Here is a 17,643-nt window from a genome sequence, read left to right on the forward strand (position 1 = left end):
CTAACACAGCAGAATGAGATTCACTTATCAGTTTCCCATAATGGCAAGGCAGCATGCTGATAATACGGGAGTAAATGAAAGGTGCTAAAACAGGCAATTGCTTCTCTGAGTGATTTAGGTGAGGGAAAGGGGGGGGGGGGGGGGCAAAACGTGAGCTAAAAGGAAAATAAAAATAAAGAATGCATTTAAAGGGGGTGAAATCTTGAACCTCCTCAGTTTAATAAAATCAAAACCGTTGGATCCCTTTGGGCAGTACCTTGTCCCTGAAAATCATTTTCCATCCAGGATTGGCAAGTTGTTTGTGCAACCAGTGCCTGTCCTAGGAGCCTGCTCCCTGTATGATGCTGCAGTCCCAGTTGCCCTGGGCTACTTCTAGAGATTGCTGAGGAGCACCCCCTTTGCCAAAGTTCCCATGGAATGACCTGATCTAAGTGGTGGAGGTGACTGGCTCCGAGGTCAGCTGGTTTCCCGAGCCTCGTCTGGCCAGCAGAGGCGCTGTCCGTGGTGCTGCACTCTCTCCTCCAGATCGATCTGGCACCATGGCTGCTCCTCAAAGGCTTGGAGTAAAATCCAGAGTGGGTACCAATCCCTGCTGACCATGGAGTCATTCATCCCTGCTGGTCCTAAGACTCTTGCAATAAAGTGCAAATTGAAACTGAGCTATAACTAGGTTTAAAAATGCAGATTAAAAAGTGGAGATGCAATGGAGCAGAATGATGGTTAAAAACACAGGTCAGTGGTGCAGACTGGAAATAGGCAGGTGCACTTGTTCCTAAATCTTAGCCACTGGCCTGCATTTTCCAGGTCTCATTAGCATACACTGTCCTTTCCCATATAATTTTGCAGGAGAAGAGAGCACCTGTTTCGCCTCTTTCTTGCCATGCAGACTACAGCTGATTCTTGGGCTGGTCCTAGCAAACAAAGAAGGGGTTGAGAATTGTCAGCCACCCACTTCTTCAGTCCAAATCCTGGCTTCATATTGTGTTCACTAGGTGGACCCTTGGTCTGGTCCAGTATGGGCTTTCTCGTGTCCTCATGTTCCCCCTAAGCCCGGAAGAGATGCCTGGAGGGGAGGAAAAGCAGCCGTTCTTCAACTCATCCGTCACTTGCTGCCTCAGCTTATTACCTCCAGTGGCTACTTGTCCCAGCTCCTCTCCTTTCCATCCAGTACAGAATATGAGATGAGATGCGAATTCTCCTTCCCAGGAGCACACAGGAAGACTGGCTGAGGCCTGCGCATTGTGAATGACTCATAACCCCACAGTTCACTTAAAACTGTTACAAAATTTACCGTTCCTGTTCGTGCTTCCTTCCTTCTTCTCTAGCCCACTAAAACTATGGTAGGGATGCTACATTTTCCATTACCTGAACTGACCAGGATAGTTGAGATTACAGAGAAAGCTACCCTGTCATATTAGTGATGAAGGGGTGCTTTTCCACAGGAATGAGCTGTGTGGCAGTTTGTCTTCTGAGATTTGATCCATATAATCCAGGGTCCTGCACAGAATTTGGATTCTTAAGGATCTTAAGTATCATATTTACTTTTCAAAATCAACTTTTTAGGCCTTGTGGAGAACAGTTTCAGTATCCAGGACTGTTACCTACAAAGAGCGCAGTGTTCGTTCGGCTGTATTGTTCTAATACTGATCCCTTCCTCCCACCACGTCAGCTCTTACTATCCTTGATGCTCAGTTTGATGAAGACTCAACTACTATTTACATCAAAAAAGGACTTAAAAGCTGTCCAACTTCCTTTGGAGAATCCCTCCATGCCTAAGAACAAAATCTGAGTGTCCTGAGCAAGATTTAGGTGAGTTGGCACAGGATGTGAACTTTTTGGGGGTCTTTTTGTTTTGTTTTGTGTTAATTGGCTTTGCTTTGAGGTGTCATTTTTTCAGGGAAACTTTTGCAAAACTGGTACCATTAGACAAGACAGCTCTGAAGCAGGGGTGCAGAACCTGAATCTCAGGACCCAGATCTGGCCTGCTTGAGGTCCCAAAATGACCCTTTGGGGGTCCCTGGATGGTCATGCCCCTATCCTGGGCCCCACCCTTCCCCCACCATTTGGGGGTCTCCTGGCTTTGGTGCAACTTTCTTTCCCTGCTCTAAAAGGTTGAAATGCTTCTCCTAAGGCTGCACAGTTGGCAGTAAGAGCCTCCAATGGGAACACACTGGCACTGTTTTGCATTTCTGGCCCTGTCCCCTCTGCACCATTGGAACATGGCCCCCAGCCATTTCTCCAAATGGAATTTGGCCCTTCGGCAGAAAAGATTCAACACTCCTGCCATCATGAAAAGCAAAGCACTTACAATGACACACTGGGAGGAGCCGATCCCAAGTGCCATCCCCCTGACAGGTAAGGACATGGGTCCCCAGCAAGTAATATCCATGGTTGCACTGATAAGAGACTGTGGTTCCAAAGCTGAATCTGTGAGGCCCGCTCGGTTGCACTTGCCGGACGCTGTTTTCCAGGTGCCCAGGGTCAGTACAGTTTACGACTGCAAGCAAATCACAGAAAAATAAAAATAAAAAATAAAAACAGAGGGTGTAACAAAGGAAGAAAGGTTTGCTTTTCTTTTTAAACTGAAGAAAGATAAAGGAGGGTCAGCTCTGTATGGGATCCTTTTTCAAAATTTGATTTCTTTTCCATAAAGCCTTGATTTCTTTTAAATGCCTGTAAACAATGTACAGTTCTTAGATAGACTAGGGGAGAAGGCCCCAATCCTGAACAGAAGTGAAGGGTAGAAAGAACATACATTGCTGGTGGAATTGTTCCAGGATTGGGGTCCCACCTCATCTCCAAGAGAGGGGGATAGATGGAGAGGGAGAGGAGGAGGAGGAGGAGGAGGAGGAGGAGGAGGAGTGTTCAGAGGTGGGTTCGTGTGCATTTGTCAGGGGCACAGAAGGCAGGCGACACAGCAGGTGAGCTGGGAGGTGTGCCGGAAGTGTGGGAGGGCAGGATGGTGGGAATTCGAGAAGTGAACTGAATGAGATGCTAAAGCAGAGAAAACACCCCTGGGAGGCTGAAGAACAGAAGCACGGTTGGAGCTTTGGGACCTGGGCCAGGCTGGCATTCCCTTTCACACCCTAACTTGGTTCACATTACCCTCTTTCATTTTTATTCATTTCTTGCCTGTTATTTTTACCCTTCATTTGGCCAATACCCTTTAAGACATCATATAAAAAGAGCTACAACAACTAATTGAATCTCAACAGAATAATACAATCTACCAATGAATCTACATTGACACACAAAAAAGCATTTAGAATACATCCCCATCTTCTAAGCATCTGCAAACTCTTGGCATAAAGCAAAGCAAAGAGCCCTTGACCCAGTTTCTGCAGGTTATCTGGCTGGTGGGCTGCAAACATTCAGAGGATATTACTGCCAGAGGAAGGGAGGAGGAGGAAGTGAATGCAAAAGAAGTATCTGATTTTAATTGGTCTTATAGATAAAGTAATATTTCAGAAACAATGCTTTGCATATAATTAATGGTATGCAAGGTTGAGAAACCTGGAAGGATGAACACTCATTTGTAATGTAAAGTATAGCTATGCATTGCATCATGTATGCTTTCTAACCATACTAAATACTTAGGATTTGTTTTGCACTTTCAATTTATCTGAATATTATTTTTAATCACATGTCATTTAATTTAATGGCCATGTGGAAGACTTGTAGTTGAAATACATTGGGAATCCTTCTCAAAGCATTTTGCTGCATTCTAGAGCAGTTCAAAGCCCATTTCTTCCTTTTCTCTTCCATTTTCTGGCATTCCCATCGTCCCTTGCCTCCTTTGCCCAGAGGAAGGGGGCCATGGTTGATAAGGCCCTGCTTCTTTTAATATGTTGGGAAGTGGATGAGTGTGTATTGACTGATGAGGTCACATGGCCAGTTACCTGAGACCCCAAATCACTGCTCAGTGCAGGTGATGCGAAATTGCACGGCATAAATAAATATGTAGCCTTAACTCAAGACAAGATTCCCACCCGCAGAAGGAAGAGACCCTGCTTCCTTCCACTAACCTGCTGTGCCTCTACCAGTGCTTTAAAATTATTATTTTTGATGACGATATAAGTGCTCACTCATGGAGTGCATTTCTGTCTGTTTTCTGTTCTCTGATTGTCGCTTCTTTTTCTCATCACCAACAAATGTATGTGTCAAAGTAAAGTTGGGATGCATTTCCTCCATATCTCCTGCATGATGATCACCCTGCAGTATCATTACATTTTCCATTTAACCCAGCTAAAAGCTCCTTCTGTCTTTCCAAAACCTGCACGGTTCTGAAAAGAACAAGCTGGTTGTGACGGCAGTAACAGCGGTTCCATCCCTTTCCAAGGAGCAGGGGAACAAGAGAGGATGCTGCTTCCAGCTGCAGGACTGACCCAGCCCCCCCCCCCCCCCCGCATACATTCAGGCTTCTGATGCAAGAGCAGCAAAGCGGGAGGTGGGAAAGGAAGAGACTTACTGCGGCAGATGGGCAAGGCGGTACTCCACTGGCCGTTCGCCAGGCACTGGGACCGGGCGGCCCCCTCCAGGCGGTACCCGGTGTTGCACACAAACTTAGCCACATCGTTCAGGTTGAACTGGTTGCCTTGCGTCAGGCCATTGGCTGGGTTGCCTGGGTGACCGCAGGTTATGGCTGCATTGAGAAAGCCGAGAAATTACCCACCCCTCTCCTGCAGCCTGACTGCTCCCTGCCTGGCGGAAGGTAGCAAGAAGCTTGGGTGACCTTCCTCTAGCATGCACCGAAACGGGACAGATTCCCCTTCAACCCACCCTTGCCCAAGTCCTCCCCACTTCATTTCCCTACTTTCCCTGCTCGCTTGTATGAATAACCACCACAAAACAGGACTGAGCAGAAATAGCCCCCCCCCCCATTGTAGCTATTTTTCTGAGAAGGCACAATATTATGGAAAGGTTTGTGGAGCCATGAGACCTACCAGAGTCACAGAAGTAATAAGCCTTTTAAAAATATAACCTCTACCCTACTTTCTTTTTGTGAGGGGTGGGAGAACCAGCAATGTATTCATCTATGTATTAGATATATATCCCACTTTTTTCTTTTTCTTTTTAAAAAATAAGTCAAAGCAGCTTACATCTTTCTCCTCCTGCTGCTCTCAATTTTAGCTTCACAACAACCACCCTGCGAGGTAGGATGGACTGAGAGTCTGTGACTGGCCCAAAGCCACCCTGGTGGGTAAATTACACCACATAATTCATCTCCTGAGAGGACTCGTGCCACTTTGTCATTTCAAGAGGGAAGCAAAGACACAATGTAGGCTCAAAGCCAGTTTTTATGAGCAGGCTTCAGTTGAAGGGTGAAATGGCTGCCTTAGGAGCAAAATGGTCTTCACACATTTGTGGCACAGTTCAATAAACTGTTATGCCTTGGCTATCAGTTTGATTACCACCCTCTAGTTCTAAACTTATCCAAAGCAGTCAGTCGGTCAAGTCTTCCTTCTGCGGTCAACAAACAGCCTCGCTCAGCCTACCTAGCCATTGCATGTGCTGCATTGCATTGGCTTGTGCCCAGTTTATCCCTATAATTGCTAGGCTGGATTTTATCTAATGACCCAGTGGGTTCCATGACTGAGGTCTAATCCTGCACTCCTAACCAATCCACACATCAGTTCTCTCTATTGACAACATAAGGAAGTGCCACAAAACCAAAGGGTCAGGTTTCTGGCTCTCTAAAATCTGCAGGTTGGGATGTGGGTTGATCCCCAAACCGTGCTAGAAATGGGGAGCTGCTGAAACCAGCACACTCGAACTCTGATAGCACCCCACAATGGTGCAGGCTGGAAAGCAGTAACTTCGATGAATTTAGCAAGCAAGCATTTAGTTCTCTGGACAAGTGTGTAAAGAGGAAAGGGTGGAAAGCAGGTGAAAAATGGATTGCTTAGCAGTTCATAGCATTCTTCCAGTGGTGTCTTGTGCAGTCACATTCCCCCTGGGCCCTTTGCCTGCTCAGAGCAACAGTTTGCAAACTTTAAGAGCCTTCAAAGTCTCATTGGACTGGGAAAGCCCTGTGACCTTGCTGGCCTTGAGGGCAGAACCGAGCAGCTTTATCTTCCTTGTATGCCACAGCTCGAATGGTTGGTTGCCCTATTTACAGAACAGCCCTCTATTTAATGATCAAGAACTATATTAAGAAGGTCAGGCATGGGCCTTTATGCTGGTCATCGATTTAAATAACAGACTGGACAGGCACCCAACTCACAGCCCTTCCCACTGTGGCGAGAGAAATCACAGGTATTTCTAAAATTGCAGGCCACCATTAGCATTCTTCAAGACAGAGATGTGTGAGCAACATGCAGCTGTGCTTGCACAAATGCCTCTGCCTTTTAAAAAATGGGCAAGGAAGCCGCAAACGCCTCACCCCCAACTCAGCCTCCTTTCACTGAGGTGCCCTGAAGGCACCAAGCACAAGCCCACCGAGTTCCTTAGTGCTGACCACCCCCAATTTAAGCTCCTTGCTTGGTCTCTTTGGTTTTTGTGCAGCCACACATGGGCAAAGAGCAAGTGAACTGACTTGCAAGCAGCTCTGGTCAACTATAGGAGTGCTTGTGTTGGTACTTCATTTTACCCTCCCTTCTAAAATCTATGCCATTATTTTAGTGTTCCTGAGACAGACCTGTGATCAGAAGCACCAGCTGGGCATTTCTTTTGCAAACTAAATGACTCCTTTGGAAAGTGTCTTCATTTTAAAAAAATTAAAAAATGTATGCACTGACCAATAACTCAAAATTATTCCAGAGCAGTGAGCAGTAAAAAAGCAGAAAAATACAAATACAAAAGAAAAAATATTTCAAATCAGTTTATACCAATAAAACTATAGCCTCTGAAAAATCTTGCTTAAAGAAAAATGTGTTTGGTGGATTCCAGAAGGAAAGAACATTGACTTTGCTGGTGTTGGACCAATGGGGAGTGCAAGAAGTGACAGAGAGCTGGCTAGATCACACCAGAGAATGATCTGCTCCAATATCATGTTACTCAGTGAACGGCTGAGTACCTTTTGCAAATTCCCCAGCATGATCTGAGTCCAGAAGTCCTCTTAGAGGAGCTCTGCCTGTGACCTTGGAGGCAGCAAAAAGCCCTCATAGCTAGTACCCTCTGATGGACTTGTCCCCCATGAAATTGTCCTCCCTTTGCAAAAGCCACCCATTGGCCATCGCCACACTGTTGCTGTGGAGAAGAAAGCCTACAGAGACATGCAAGCCGGCTAGGGCTCTGATCATGCACATTTTATTTTATTTTATTTTTTACATGCATACATCGCTCCCTTAACCCTTTAGGGCACTCTGGACAGTGTAGACTAGTGCTGAGGTCAGTTTTGGCAGAAGGAGATAGCAGGTGTGGCACCCTTTTTCAGCGTGGTCCCATGGCTCTGTTGCAGCATGCTTGTTTTCTGAGCAACTGGGGCAGAACAGACGAGGGATTGGGCTGTGAGTCTCTGCAAAGGACCAAAGTGTAGACCGGGCCTGAACCAGAGGTGGGCCTTTCCCCAGCTTTCCCCAGTGCCTCTTACGAGGTGGACAAAACACAGACGGCTGCTGCTTTCTCCCACTTTGTCTTGTCAAGTAATGCGAGGTGATAATGAAGGGAAATGCAAAGTGGCAAAAAGTAAATGGATGTCTTGGGAGGAAACCATCCTGGAGAAGAGAGGATTGTCTGTCATGCCATTCCTTCTAAAAGGAATTCAGCCCCGCCTTTTCATTTTTTATTTTGCTTTGGACAAAGATGGTAAAGAAAAGAGAGAAAAACAAAAGAAGGTGTAAAGCACCTTTCAAAGAGTAGCTTACAAGGGGATGGTTTGCAAAGGCCCTTAAGAAGTGGCAGCCGGAATGGGTCGGCAAAGGAGCTTTGCCTCTCCCACAGGGCACGGAGCAGCTGGGCGGAACGGCTCGCTGAGGTCTAGCAGCCTGCAAAACGCTGCTCCGCACATGGGCACACTCCAGGTGTGAGCTGCACAGAGACCACGAAGGAGAGCAGGTCCCTTTGTCCGCATCACACATCTCGCAGATGTCTCCCACACCTTCCTGCTTCCTGATTTCCTGCACCCCACAGATGCTGCTTGGCTGGTGCATGGCTTGGCTTCTGTCTGGATCGGTACAGCAAAGGGCCTCTCCCTGCACTTTCAATGGGTTATTTTTCATCCCTCTGCTGAGCTCACAACCTATTTCTCCTCTGAACATCTACAGAACCTGCAACCTAGACGTTCACTAGCTCAGTTACGCTCTGCGGGCTGCACTAGACTCTAGAATAAGGGTAGCAACATACTTACGCACACAGACAGGAGTCCTTCCAGACCAACGGTGATCTTGCTGGCAGATCCGGACAGACATCCCAATGAGTCGGAAGCCAGGGTTGCACTGGTACACCACGCTGCCTCGGTAGTTGAAGTTGTCACCGTTGATCTGGCCATTGACGATTGGGCCTGGTTCACCACAATGGCCCGCTGGGCAGAGTCCAGACCAGGATCAGAAGACATCAGACAGAGCAGTTGGTTACTCCAAAGGAGAATATGGTCCCCTGAGCCTGAACCTAAGGACGCCTGCTTTATAGACTGGGCAACGCACTCAGGCATCACTTGAAGTTCTCTGCCAAGTTGCTCACCTGTGACAATGGTTCTTTGAGGCCTCAGCTGTGCGTTTACACATATGACCTCTGCAAACTGCTTTAGGAAGCCTCTACAGCTGAGGACGTTTGGGTGGGGAATGTCTCCCACTATCCCAGGGTGCAAGACCTTGGCTGAATCCAAGCCCACAAAGGATGTCCTTAACCCACAGATTAAGGAAAGGCCGGACATGCACATGGTAGACATGTCACAAGTGGAACTGGCTGGAGCCGGGGGTCAGACTAGATGTCCCGGGAGGACCCTTCTGACTTACTCTGTTTCTGTGTTTCTATGTTCTCTTCCACCTGAGTCAAAATGGCCCACACCAGCTCAATCAACCGAGATTTTAGTTGATTAATCAATTCCTTTGACTTAAACTCAGAATTCTAAGTCTCACAAATACAAACGGCAGGAGTGCCATCTAAGTGGCATTATGAGCAGAACTGTCCATCAGCTAGAAAGCTTCCAGTGAAACATAATTTCAACACTCACCTAGACATGTCACTTCTAGTCCGCTCCAGAGGCCGTTTGCCATGCACTCTCGCACACGCGAGCCCACCAGTGTGTACCCCGTATTGCAGGAGAAAATGGCTGTCGCGCCATAGGTGGTTAAGGTCCCGATCCTATTCCCATTGGATGGCACCGGCAGGTCTCCACAGGAGATGACTGGAGAGGAAGGACACATGCTGCAATGTCTCATGAAGACCAAAACAACTTGGAAGGGAAGGATAGACAACAGCAAGAACTCTGCGGAGGATGCCGGGCAGCCTCCAGAGCCTGCTGCCTGCAAATTTCCACAGGACATCTTTACCATATTGGTAGACGCGGGTGAGGAAAACATCCTGCTGGCGAGCTGTGACCACCCAAGGGTGCCTTGCATCAGTTAACTGAATGCCATTCTTTATTAAAACATGTAATTTGCATTTCTTCCTTCTGCATGAGAGCCCCAAGGCAGTTTGTGATCTTTACAAAACAGCAACAATTGATTTTGAAAACAGAAATGTCTAAAAAGTAGCCAGGTTAAGGGACAAAAGACTAGCAAGCAATGACAATAAGCAAGCAGGGATTTTGCTATTCAGGGAGATCTCCTGGAAAGCAAGTCTGAACAGAAGCACGTTTCGTGTGTGGTGGGTGGCACGGGGAGAGGAAATCCCGCACCCACAAGCTGCTGCCGAGAAGGGCGCCTCCTTCATGCCCGCCAGCCTCACCACTGATGCTGGTAGGCCAAGCAGCAGGAGCCCTTCGGATGAGTGAAGGGTTCAGGCGGGTTCATAGGCACTCCTTCAAGTTGTGGTGCACCAAGCTGAGTGCAGCTCCTCATCCACACACGGCCAGAAGATGCACGGATTGTAACATGCAGCCATTCCTCTGGCTTCCAGGGATTAATTTGTCAGGGCATTGCCCACCCACTGGAAGCCAAATGCTTGCAGCCCATGTGTCTAGCAACTCACACTCTTGAAAACGAAAACTTACAAGAGATTTACAAGAAAGTAAATTTCCACATTCCTACCACAACTCTGTGGTTTGCCTGTCCTCCCACAGAGCTGCAGCACAGAATCCTATCCACCTGTTCTTGTGGATCCAAGAAAAATGCATGGGAGAAGCTCCTGGAAGATCAGATGCACATAAACAGCAGTAGCTGCTGGGGAAAAGGCTCGAGAGCATCAGAGCAACTTGAGTCCTACATATCTACCTAGTCCTATGGGGCTATTGGTTGCAGAATATAAGTTTAATAATAAATAAGCAAGGAAGCAAATTTTTTTAGCAACATCACCCAGGCTTCCAGTGGTTACCGAATGCTCAATAAGGATTTGCCAGCCTTGTTATTTCTCTCCAAAGTTTTTCTATGGCTTGGAACACAAGGTGGGACTTTGTACATGCCCAGAGAGTGCTTGTTCACTTATAGTTGTGTTTTTTTCCATGTGCTAGGCAGAAACTAGTGCTTGCACAAAGCTAAGTAAACACTGAAACTCTTCCAAGTGGAGGTTATTTTGAAGACTCCCAGATGGGTGGGAAAGCCCAGTGACACTTTCCAGTCATGGAGCTTCTCTGACCAGGAGGTTTCCTTGCCTGAATAATGAGGATGTAGGCCAGGAAGGGGAGGGGAGGAAATTCTAGCCCTGCTTGGAGGTGCTGGGGACTGAACATGAGAATTTGTGCATGGCAAGCAGCGCCTCTGCTGCTGAACTAAAGCCCATTCTCAGAGCATATCCGATAGTGATCGTGAGCATTTTCCTGATGGTATGGATTGGATTGGTGTGGATTTTCTACTGGCTTCATCTTCTGGTTCCAAGATCATCTTCAAGCCATGAGATCAACAGATATTCCACATGATCTCACTGTTGAAGGTGACCTATGAACCAGAAGCTAAATAAGCAGCATGTGAAGATTTGAGAAAATGTTCTTGACACAACTTTCCTCTGAAAAAAATGTGAGGTGTGGAAAAGGGGAAGAAAGGAAAAAAGAAATATGGAAGGAAAAGTATTACGAAAGATGCTAAGGAATGAGCTGTTTGGTCAACAGTTTTAAGCCTTTGGCCACTACCAGAAACGGAGATGACACTGTTGGTCATGGTGAAGAGGACACCACATCCTCCCAGAATACCTCCCTGGGAACGGTACTAGCCAAGGACATAGCAGCTTTGCAGAGGCATTACTGGGGGAAGAGTGGGTCCTCCCCCCACCACAGCCAGCATTGCTCCTAGCATGGCATACAGGGAAATAAGCAGCCAGGGATGCAGCTGTAGCCCAAGTCAAAGGTCCTTCACCCAGACAGCCTTCACTTTTAAATAAACATGAAAAGAGGGCTGCGGAGGGCAGTGACAAGCAAGACCAGCTTCTGAACCGGAACACGGTAGGCATGCCCAGGGCTGATGCAGGTGATCACAACATGAGGATGCTTATGTGAAACCTGCAACAACTCAAATGCGTTTGAATGTCTAAAAATCTGACTTGCAGATTTCACAGTGGACTGCTTTTCCCAAATTGCATAGATTTGTGGATCTGTGAACTCCTCTTTAACTGTCTGTTGCTTTATGCCAATCTAGTCAGAGATAATTAGGAATAATTAAAAACATTAACATTTCCCCCATAGGCAAAAGCGTGAAAATGCTCATTTTGAGGTGGCTTGCATATTTTGGGGAATTTGTGCAAATACTCATTAGCACAAATGGGCATGAATGTATTTGCACAAAATCTGATTCTGTCAATGTGCAGATGCTGAGATGCAAGGTGACTCACACAAGGTATAAATGAAACAAACTTGTAATGTCCAAATATTACAAACAACTCCCTCCCTCCCTCCCTCCCTCCCTCCTCCTCACCAGATATTCATTGCATCATTTTCACATTAAGTTATTTTATCTTTTTCTGCAAAGGATGCATTTAGCAACATATACAAACTCCATTTTATTCCTGCAGTCATGATGATGACATAATATAAATGAGTTTACCATGCTCAGCATATTCCTTTCTTCTTCCACTTTCTTAAACCATAGAGTCATAGAATCATACAATAGTAGAGCTGGAAGGGGCCAAGAAGGCCATCGAGTCCAACCCCTGCTGTTGCAGGACACCGGTTTACACCATCCCACTCAGATGACCATCTGGTTTCACTTTGAATGTCTCTAGTGTGGGAGAGCCCACCACCATTCTGGGCAGCTGGTTCAACTGCCATATAGCTCTGACAGTGAGGAAGCTTTTCCTGATGTCCACCCTGAATCTGGGTTGTCGCAGCTTGACTTGATTATTCTGTGCCCTACAGTTAAGATATCTTTGTTTATTTTGTGCTAATGCATCAAGAATGCACAAACACTTGCAAAGCATGGAATGGATGTGTGGGAAGAGAAGAGTCCTATTAGCTGCATGTTGTAAAGGGTTGCCACTGAACAATGATCCATCAGCTGCGCCCCTACCTGGAGCACGACTGCCTGGCGACAGTGACACATGCGCTGGTGACTTCCCGACTTGACTTCTGTAACGCACTCTACGTGGGGCTACCCTTGAAGACGGTCCGGATACTTCAGTTGGTTCAAAATAGACCTGCCAGGCTGCTGACGGGGACTGGACGTTATGTTCACATGACTCCAGTCCTCCGACAGCTTCACTGGCTTCCCACTGAAGTCCGGGCCCAATTCAAGGTGTTGGTGATGACCTATAAAGCCCTAAACGGCTTGGGTCCTGGTTACCTGAAGGAGCGCTTGCATCCATATATGCCCAGCCGCCCCCTGAGATCAGCGGGGGAGGCCCTTCTCCGGGAGCCCTCCGTGAAAGAAGTTAGGAGGGTGGTTACTCGGAGGAGGGCTCTCTCAGCGGTGGTGCCTAAGTTATCGAATGCGCTCCCCAGAGACGTCCGCCTGGCGCCATTGTTATTTGTTTTTCGGCGCCAGGTGAAGACCTTTTTATTTAAGCAACATTTTAAATAATGATAATATTGAATTTTATCCGGCCAGGGTGGCTTATTTTATATTGTATAATTGTATTTTATTTTAATGCATATATTTTAAAATGTTATTTATGATGTTTTAATTTATTGTTGTAAGCCGCCCCAAGGCTTCGGCGAATGGGGTGGCATAAAAATGTTTTAATAAATAAAAAATAAATAAAAATAAATGAATGTGGGCTTTGGAGTGCTGCTTTGTGCCAATTGTATATATTTGCATAAATAGGGTGTTTTTGCAAAAATCCTTAGCATTCGAAAACAAAATGTGCAGACTGTGGGCTATCTTAGATGGCAGTTCACAGGAAAAAGTATGGCTTGGTCCATGTCTGATCCTCAGGTAGGAAGATGCATGGGTTGGAACTGGGTGGGAAGTCTGCTCAGCAAAAATGAGTCAGATTTCCCAGCATTTTCTCTTCCCTTCCCCTGGGAAAAAGGTTCTGCTGCTAGCAAGAACCTGTCTTGCATATGTGGCATTGATTAAAAATTGCATCTTTCGGTCCAGAATTTGAACTAATGTTCATATGAACTTGTGACCATGATTTCGCTTTTAGAGAGCACAATGGAACACAACCGCCTTCCATTTTTTATACATACTTTGGGGTTTGGATATTAGGGGGTTAAAGCCTTCCTGAGCGTGTGTGTGTGTGTGTCAGTTTGAGCCAAGAGGTCAAAAGCTTAGTTAGATATTAGGCGGGATTAGAGACAGACTGTTGGTTTAGGAAGCCAAAAGTTTGCAGCAGACTCAACAGAAGAAGGGATTATGTGTTTGGCAGGAAGTCTCACAGAAGGTTGGGGAAGAAAGAAGGGGAAGGAAGCTGTAATTGGATTAGATGAACCCAAGTGTCTGCTTGGAACCAGCTGAGCAGAGTGTCTGCTTGGAAAGCAAAAGGTTTAGCAGAAGGCTCAAGTGAAAAGTTTGGTTAGATATATGAGCAGAATCTTTGCAGAAGGAGGAGGAATAAAGCAAACAACTCAAGATCAAGGTAAGACCTTAGGAAAAAGAATACAGGGCAAATACACAAGAAACTACCTTCCTCATTCATTGGATTTTGAGAGTGAGTACCTTTAATTGTATGATTTTTTTAAAGGTAGAGAATAGAAAATCAGAGATTCAAATAAAGAAGGAAAGAAACCCAGAGTCCTAGAAGAAAGAATCAGGGCTGCAGGAACGGGAGCACTGTTCAAGAGAGTGCCAGATCTCTGACGCAAGAGATCTGATGTTCTGATGTTTTTTTGGATAAGAGTCCTGGATAAAGTAGGGACACAATCTAGATAGGCAGGTGAGATGTGTTGATCCCTGGCTATTGTATTACCCTTTGCTCATATGTTGTGCTTGTGTTGCATTTCTATGAGTATTTATGTATCCACTCTGATTTTAAAACATAACATTTTTCTTCCATAAGTGTTTCCACTTTGTGTTTGGAAACATATGTTCAGTTTACTTTATAAGGCTAGTCATCCCGCATTAAATAACCAAATCCCATACCACCTAAGGTCCATATCAAAGCTCTGGAGAGTTTGAGGCTGGTTTGGCAGATGTAGCCAGAAGAAAGGAAGATGCCCATCTAGAAACAGCAGAATGGGTGCAGGGCAGACGAGCCTCAAGAGCGGGACGTACCCTTCTGCCTTTTTTCGCTTTAACCCAGCTCCCTAAATAGGGACTTCTGTTATTTCAGGGAGAATGCGCCGAGGGGGTACTTCAGAGAGTGGTACACCCCTTAGGCAAGACTCAATGGAGAAGGCGAGCATGCTAGGGAAAGTCAAAGTGACGTGGGGGTGCGGGGAGAGAGCCCAACTATGCGATGGATTGGCTCCATGACGGAAGCTACAGCCTTGAGTTTACAAGAGCTGAGCAGGGCTGTCAAGGGCAGAATATTTGGGGGCGGCGGCGGGGGGCTTTCATTCATGGGATCACCATAAGTCAGAAACATGGCAGCATGAACCAGCACTTCCCCCTTCCCCCTGTGGAAACAGCCGCTAATCTCCGGAAGGGTTAGCAGCTGTTGATGTATCTCCACTGCCATTTCCTCCTGAGATGTCCCCTCCCACCAGACCATATTTTGCTATCTGTTAATGGCATTGGGACAGGGCTGTCCTTGGTCTCCACAGTGCATATGCTTTGCAGCAGCAATCACCACCACCACCACCACCACCTTGATTCATCTATTTTCCCTGGCGTGCACACACACAAATGTTGGCCATATTTGACCTTCCAGCAGCACCACTTGGCAGTCAGCTTACTTCTGCAGGTCGGCACAGGCTCTCCTATGCTCCACTTCCCACTGGCCTGGCAACGGATGACCCGGTGTCCTATGTAGTAGTAGCCAGGGTCACAGATTAACATAAGCTGGGCGTTGTACTGATACTGGGTCTCATAGATCAGCCTCCATCTCCCATGCTCCACGGCAATGCCACTGATGTCAGGGCAGCTGACCGCTGAACACCAGCCATATGAAGAGAAGAAAATAAGAACAGCATGTTATCTGTAAGAACATCAGCACAGCTCCTCTGGTGAAAGAGAAAGGTCACCCGCCCCAGCAGTTCGTCTGGATGGCTAGGCAAAGAACACAGTGAAGCTCAGAAGGAAGCAATATGGTTGCACTGGTCACTGTCCTTCAGCCCTGCCGTTGATCCACCTGGGCACCCCGGGCTGCTGCAAAGTGACCTTCTGCTTTGGCCACAGAACAGCATCCTTGCAGGTAACCCCAGGCAGGACTTTGTAATTGGAACGCTATGCCCTCAACCAAACGACGTGATGCAGTCTAAGCTAAGAATGTGGAGGAATCTGTTTTGGTGATGGGAATCCATCCAATCCTCTGGCCTTAGCCCCCTGGACCCTGGTCTGCGTTGTCCTGGTCATCAGCCTGGTGAGTGAGCCCAGTGGCCCGGCGATGCTTGCCAGGAATCGCGCCTATACCACCAATATGCAAGCCACGTCCCTCTGCCATGTCACATACAGCAGCCTTTGTGCTGCTGCAAGTGATGAGGAAGAAGTTCAGTAGTTGTACAAGCAGAGGAGCCATCAGCTCGGCTCACTTTCCAGGACTTGGCTGAGCACAAGAGGAAGTCTCCACATCCTAGAGTGATGGATCCCATGGCATTTAATCTCAACTCATTCAAGCAACCTGGAAAATGCAGGTGTGATAGCTAAAGGGAATTTCCATATCCAGTGGAAATGGACCTCTAGAACAGTGGTGCAGAGTTTCAGACATCGGGGTAAAATCCTGCTTTCTGAGGATTTTATCTTCCCCCTTTCAGTATATCACCAATGTCTGGTGATCTCCTAGCCTCTGAAGAGCCTCCCTCCCTGCTCTTCTCTCGAGGCTAAAATACTAGTAGTTATAGATGTTGGCTTTATGGCATTTTGCCCCATCCCGTTCTCCTTCATCATTGACCACCAGCGGAAGGCAGACCCTGAACACAGCTCTGAAATGGAAGTTGGCTCTCCAGTTGACAAAGAGGCGCATCCCTCATCCAGGGACAATCAGTGGGCAAGCCAGGGCTATCGGTGGAGATGGCCCATGAACACAGCCACCAATGGGATCTCCACATTCTGGGGTGGTGTACACCAGAATGCCAGATGATGGGGATACATTTTTAGGGAAAGGGCTCTGCCTCCTAGGCTTGCTTCCAATCTTCCTGGAGGATTCAGTCTGGCCAGGAACCAAACTAGATGGACTTCCAGTCCAGTTGACTCATGTTCTGATTCTGGTCACTTATTAAAACAGATGGGATAGAAGTGACCAGAGCTGGTCTAGACTTACCCACACATGGAAGAGGGCTGTTGTTGTTGCTCCACTGCCCGTTAGGCAGGCATTCTGAACTGGAGTCATCCTGGCTTTGGAGGTGGAAGCCTTCCTTGCATTGATAGACTGCTTTGGTTCCCACCGTATACTCTTTGCCAAAAACAAAGCCGTTCTTGGGAGCTCTGGGAACTCCACAGGAAATAGCTGGTAAGGAAATCACGAGATGCATTATTGTTTCCACCTTATATTGAGTCCTCGCTTCTCTGCTTGGTTTGATCCATGGTGGACTGGAATCTCCCTGTCCCCAGTTCACCACCACCTCATGTATAGCTGTGCTGTAACTCCCTTCCTTGTTTCTTTTAATGTTACGTTTTTTTTAAAAAAATACTTTTTAGCTTGTATGAAGGCTCTTGGCCACCAAGGTGAAAGTAGCTGCTCTGCTGGGAGACCAGGAAAGTTCTTTCACTGATGTCCTCTGAAGCACCCCCCCCCCCACATTTCTCTGTCTCTCTCACGCACACGCACACAGTCATAATGGTAACAAAGCCCTCTCTCTTGCTAAGCATAATTGGCTTGGGAGGTGATGAAACATTGGAACCACTGAAGTAGTGGTTGGGATAAAAATGTTCCTGTGCAAACAGGTCCAGCTGGCTGGCTCGAGGGTCATCAGTCGCATCCTGGCTTTGCGATGATAATTGCGTGTCATCCGAGCCACTAAGGAGTTCGGCAAATCCTCTAGCAAGGCTGGGCGTCTAGACAGCTAGTTGCAATGCATACCAATGCCACACAGCGTTCGCAAGAGAACAGCAGGTGCTTGAAAATCCTCACCCCTTCTGG

At 47.0% G+C, this 17,643-nt stretch overlaps 1 protein-coding gene across 1 annotated transcript in view; it reads right to left on the reverse strand.

The window, feature by feature from the left end:
• LOC123020788 (CUB and sushi domain-containing protein 2-like) overlaps positions 1 to 17,643 on the reverse strand; it is a 429,441-nt gene that overhangs the window by 42,276 nt on the left and 369,522 nt on the right. The window contains exons 40-45 of the mRNA XM_044424965.1: positions 16,825 to 17,010; positions 15,302 to 15,496; positions 9,113 to 9,286; positions 8,288 to 8,461; positions 4,469 to 4,642; positions 2,309 to 2,497 (exon numbers count right to left, since the gene is read on the reverse strand). Coding sequence (XP_044280900.1) covers positions 2,309 to 2,497; positions 4,469 to 4,642; positions 8,288 to 8,461; positions 9,113 to 9,286; positions 15,302 to 15,496; positions 16,825 to 17,010 — 1,092 coding nt within the window. The remainder of the gene's footprint in view (positions 1 to 2,308; positions 2,498 to 4,468; positions 4,643 to 8,287; positions 8,462 to 9,112; positions 9,287 to 15,301; positions 15,497 to 16,824; positions 17,011 to 17,643) is intronic.

This window comes from Varanus komodoensis, unplaced genomic scaffold, assembly GCF_004798865.1.
Source record: "Varanus komodoensis strain SLA01 unplaced genomic scaffold, ASM479886v1 scaffold15, whole genome shotgun sequence".
In the NCBI taxonomy this organism is placed as follows: domain Eukaryota; kingdom Metazoa; phylum Chordata; class Lepidosauria; order Squamata; family Varanidae; genus Varanus; species Varanus komodoensis.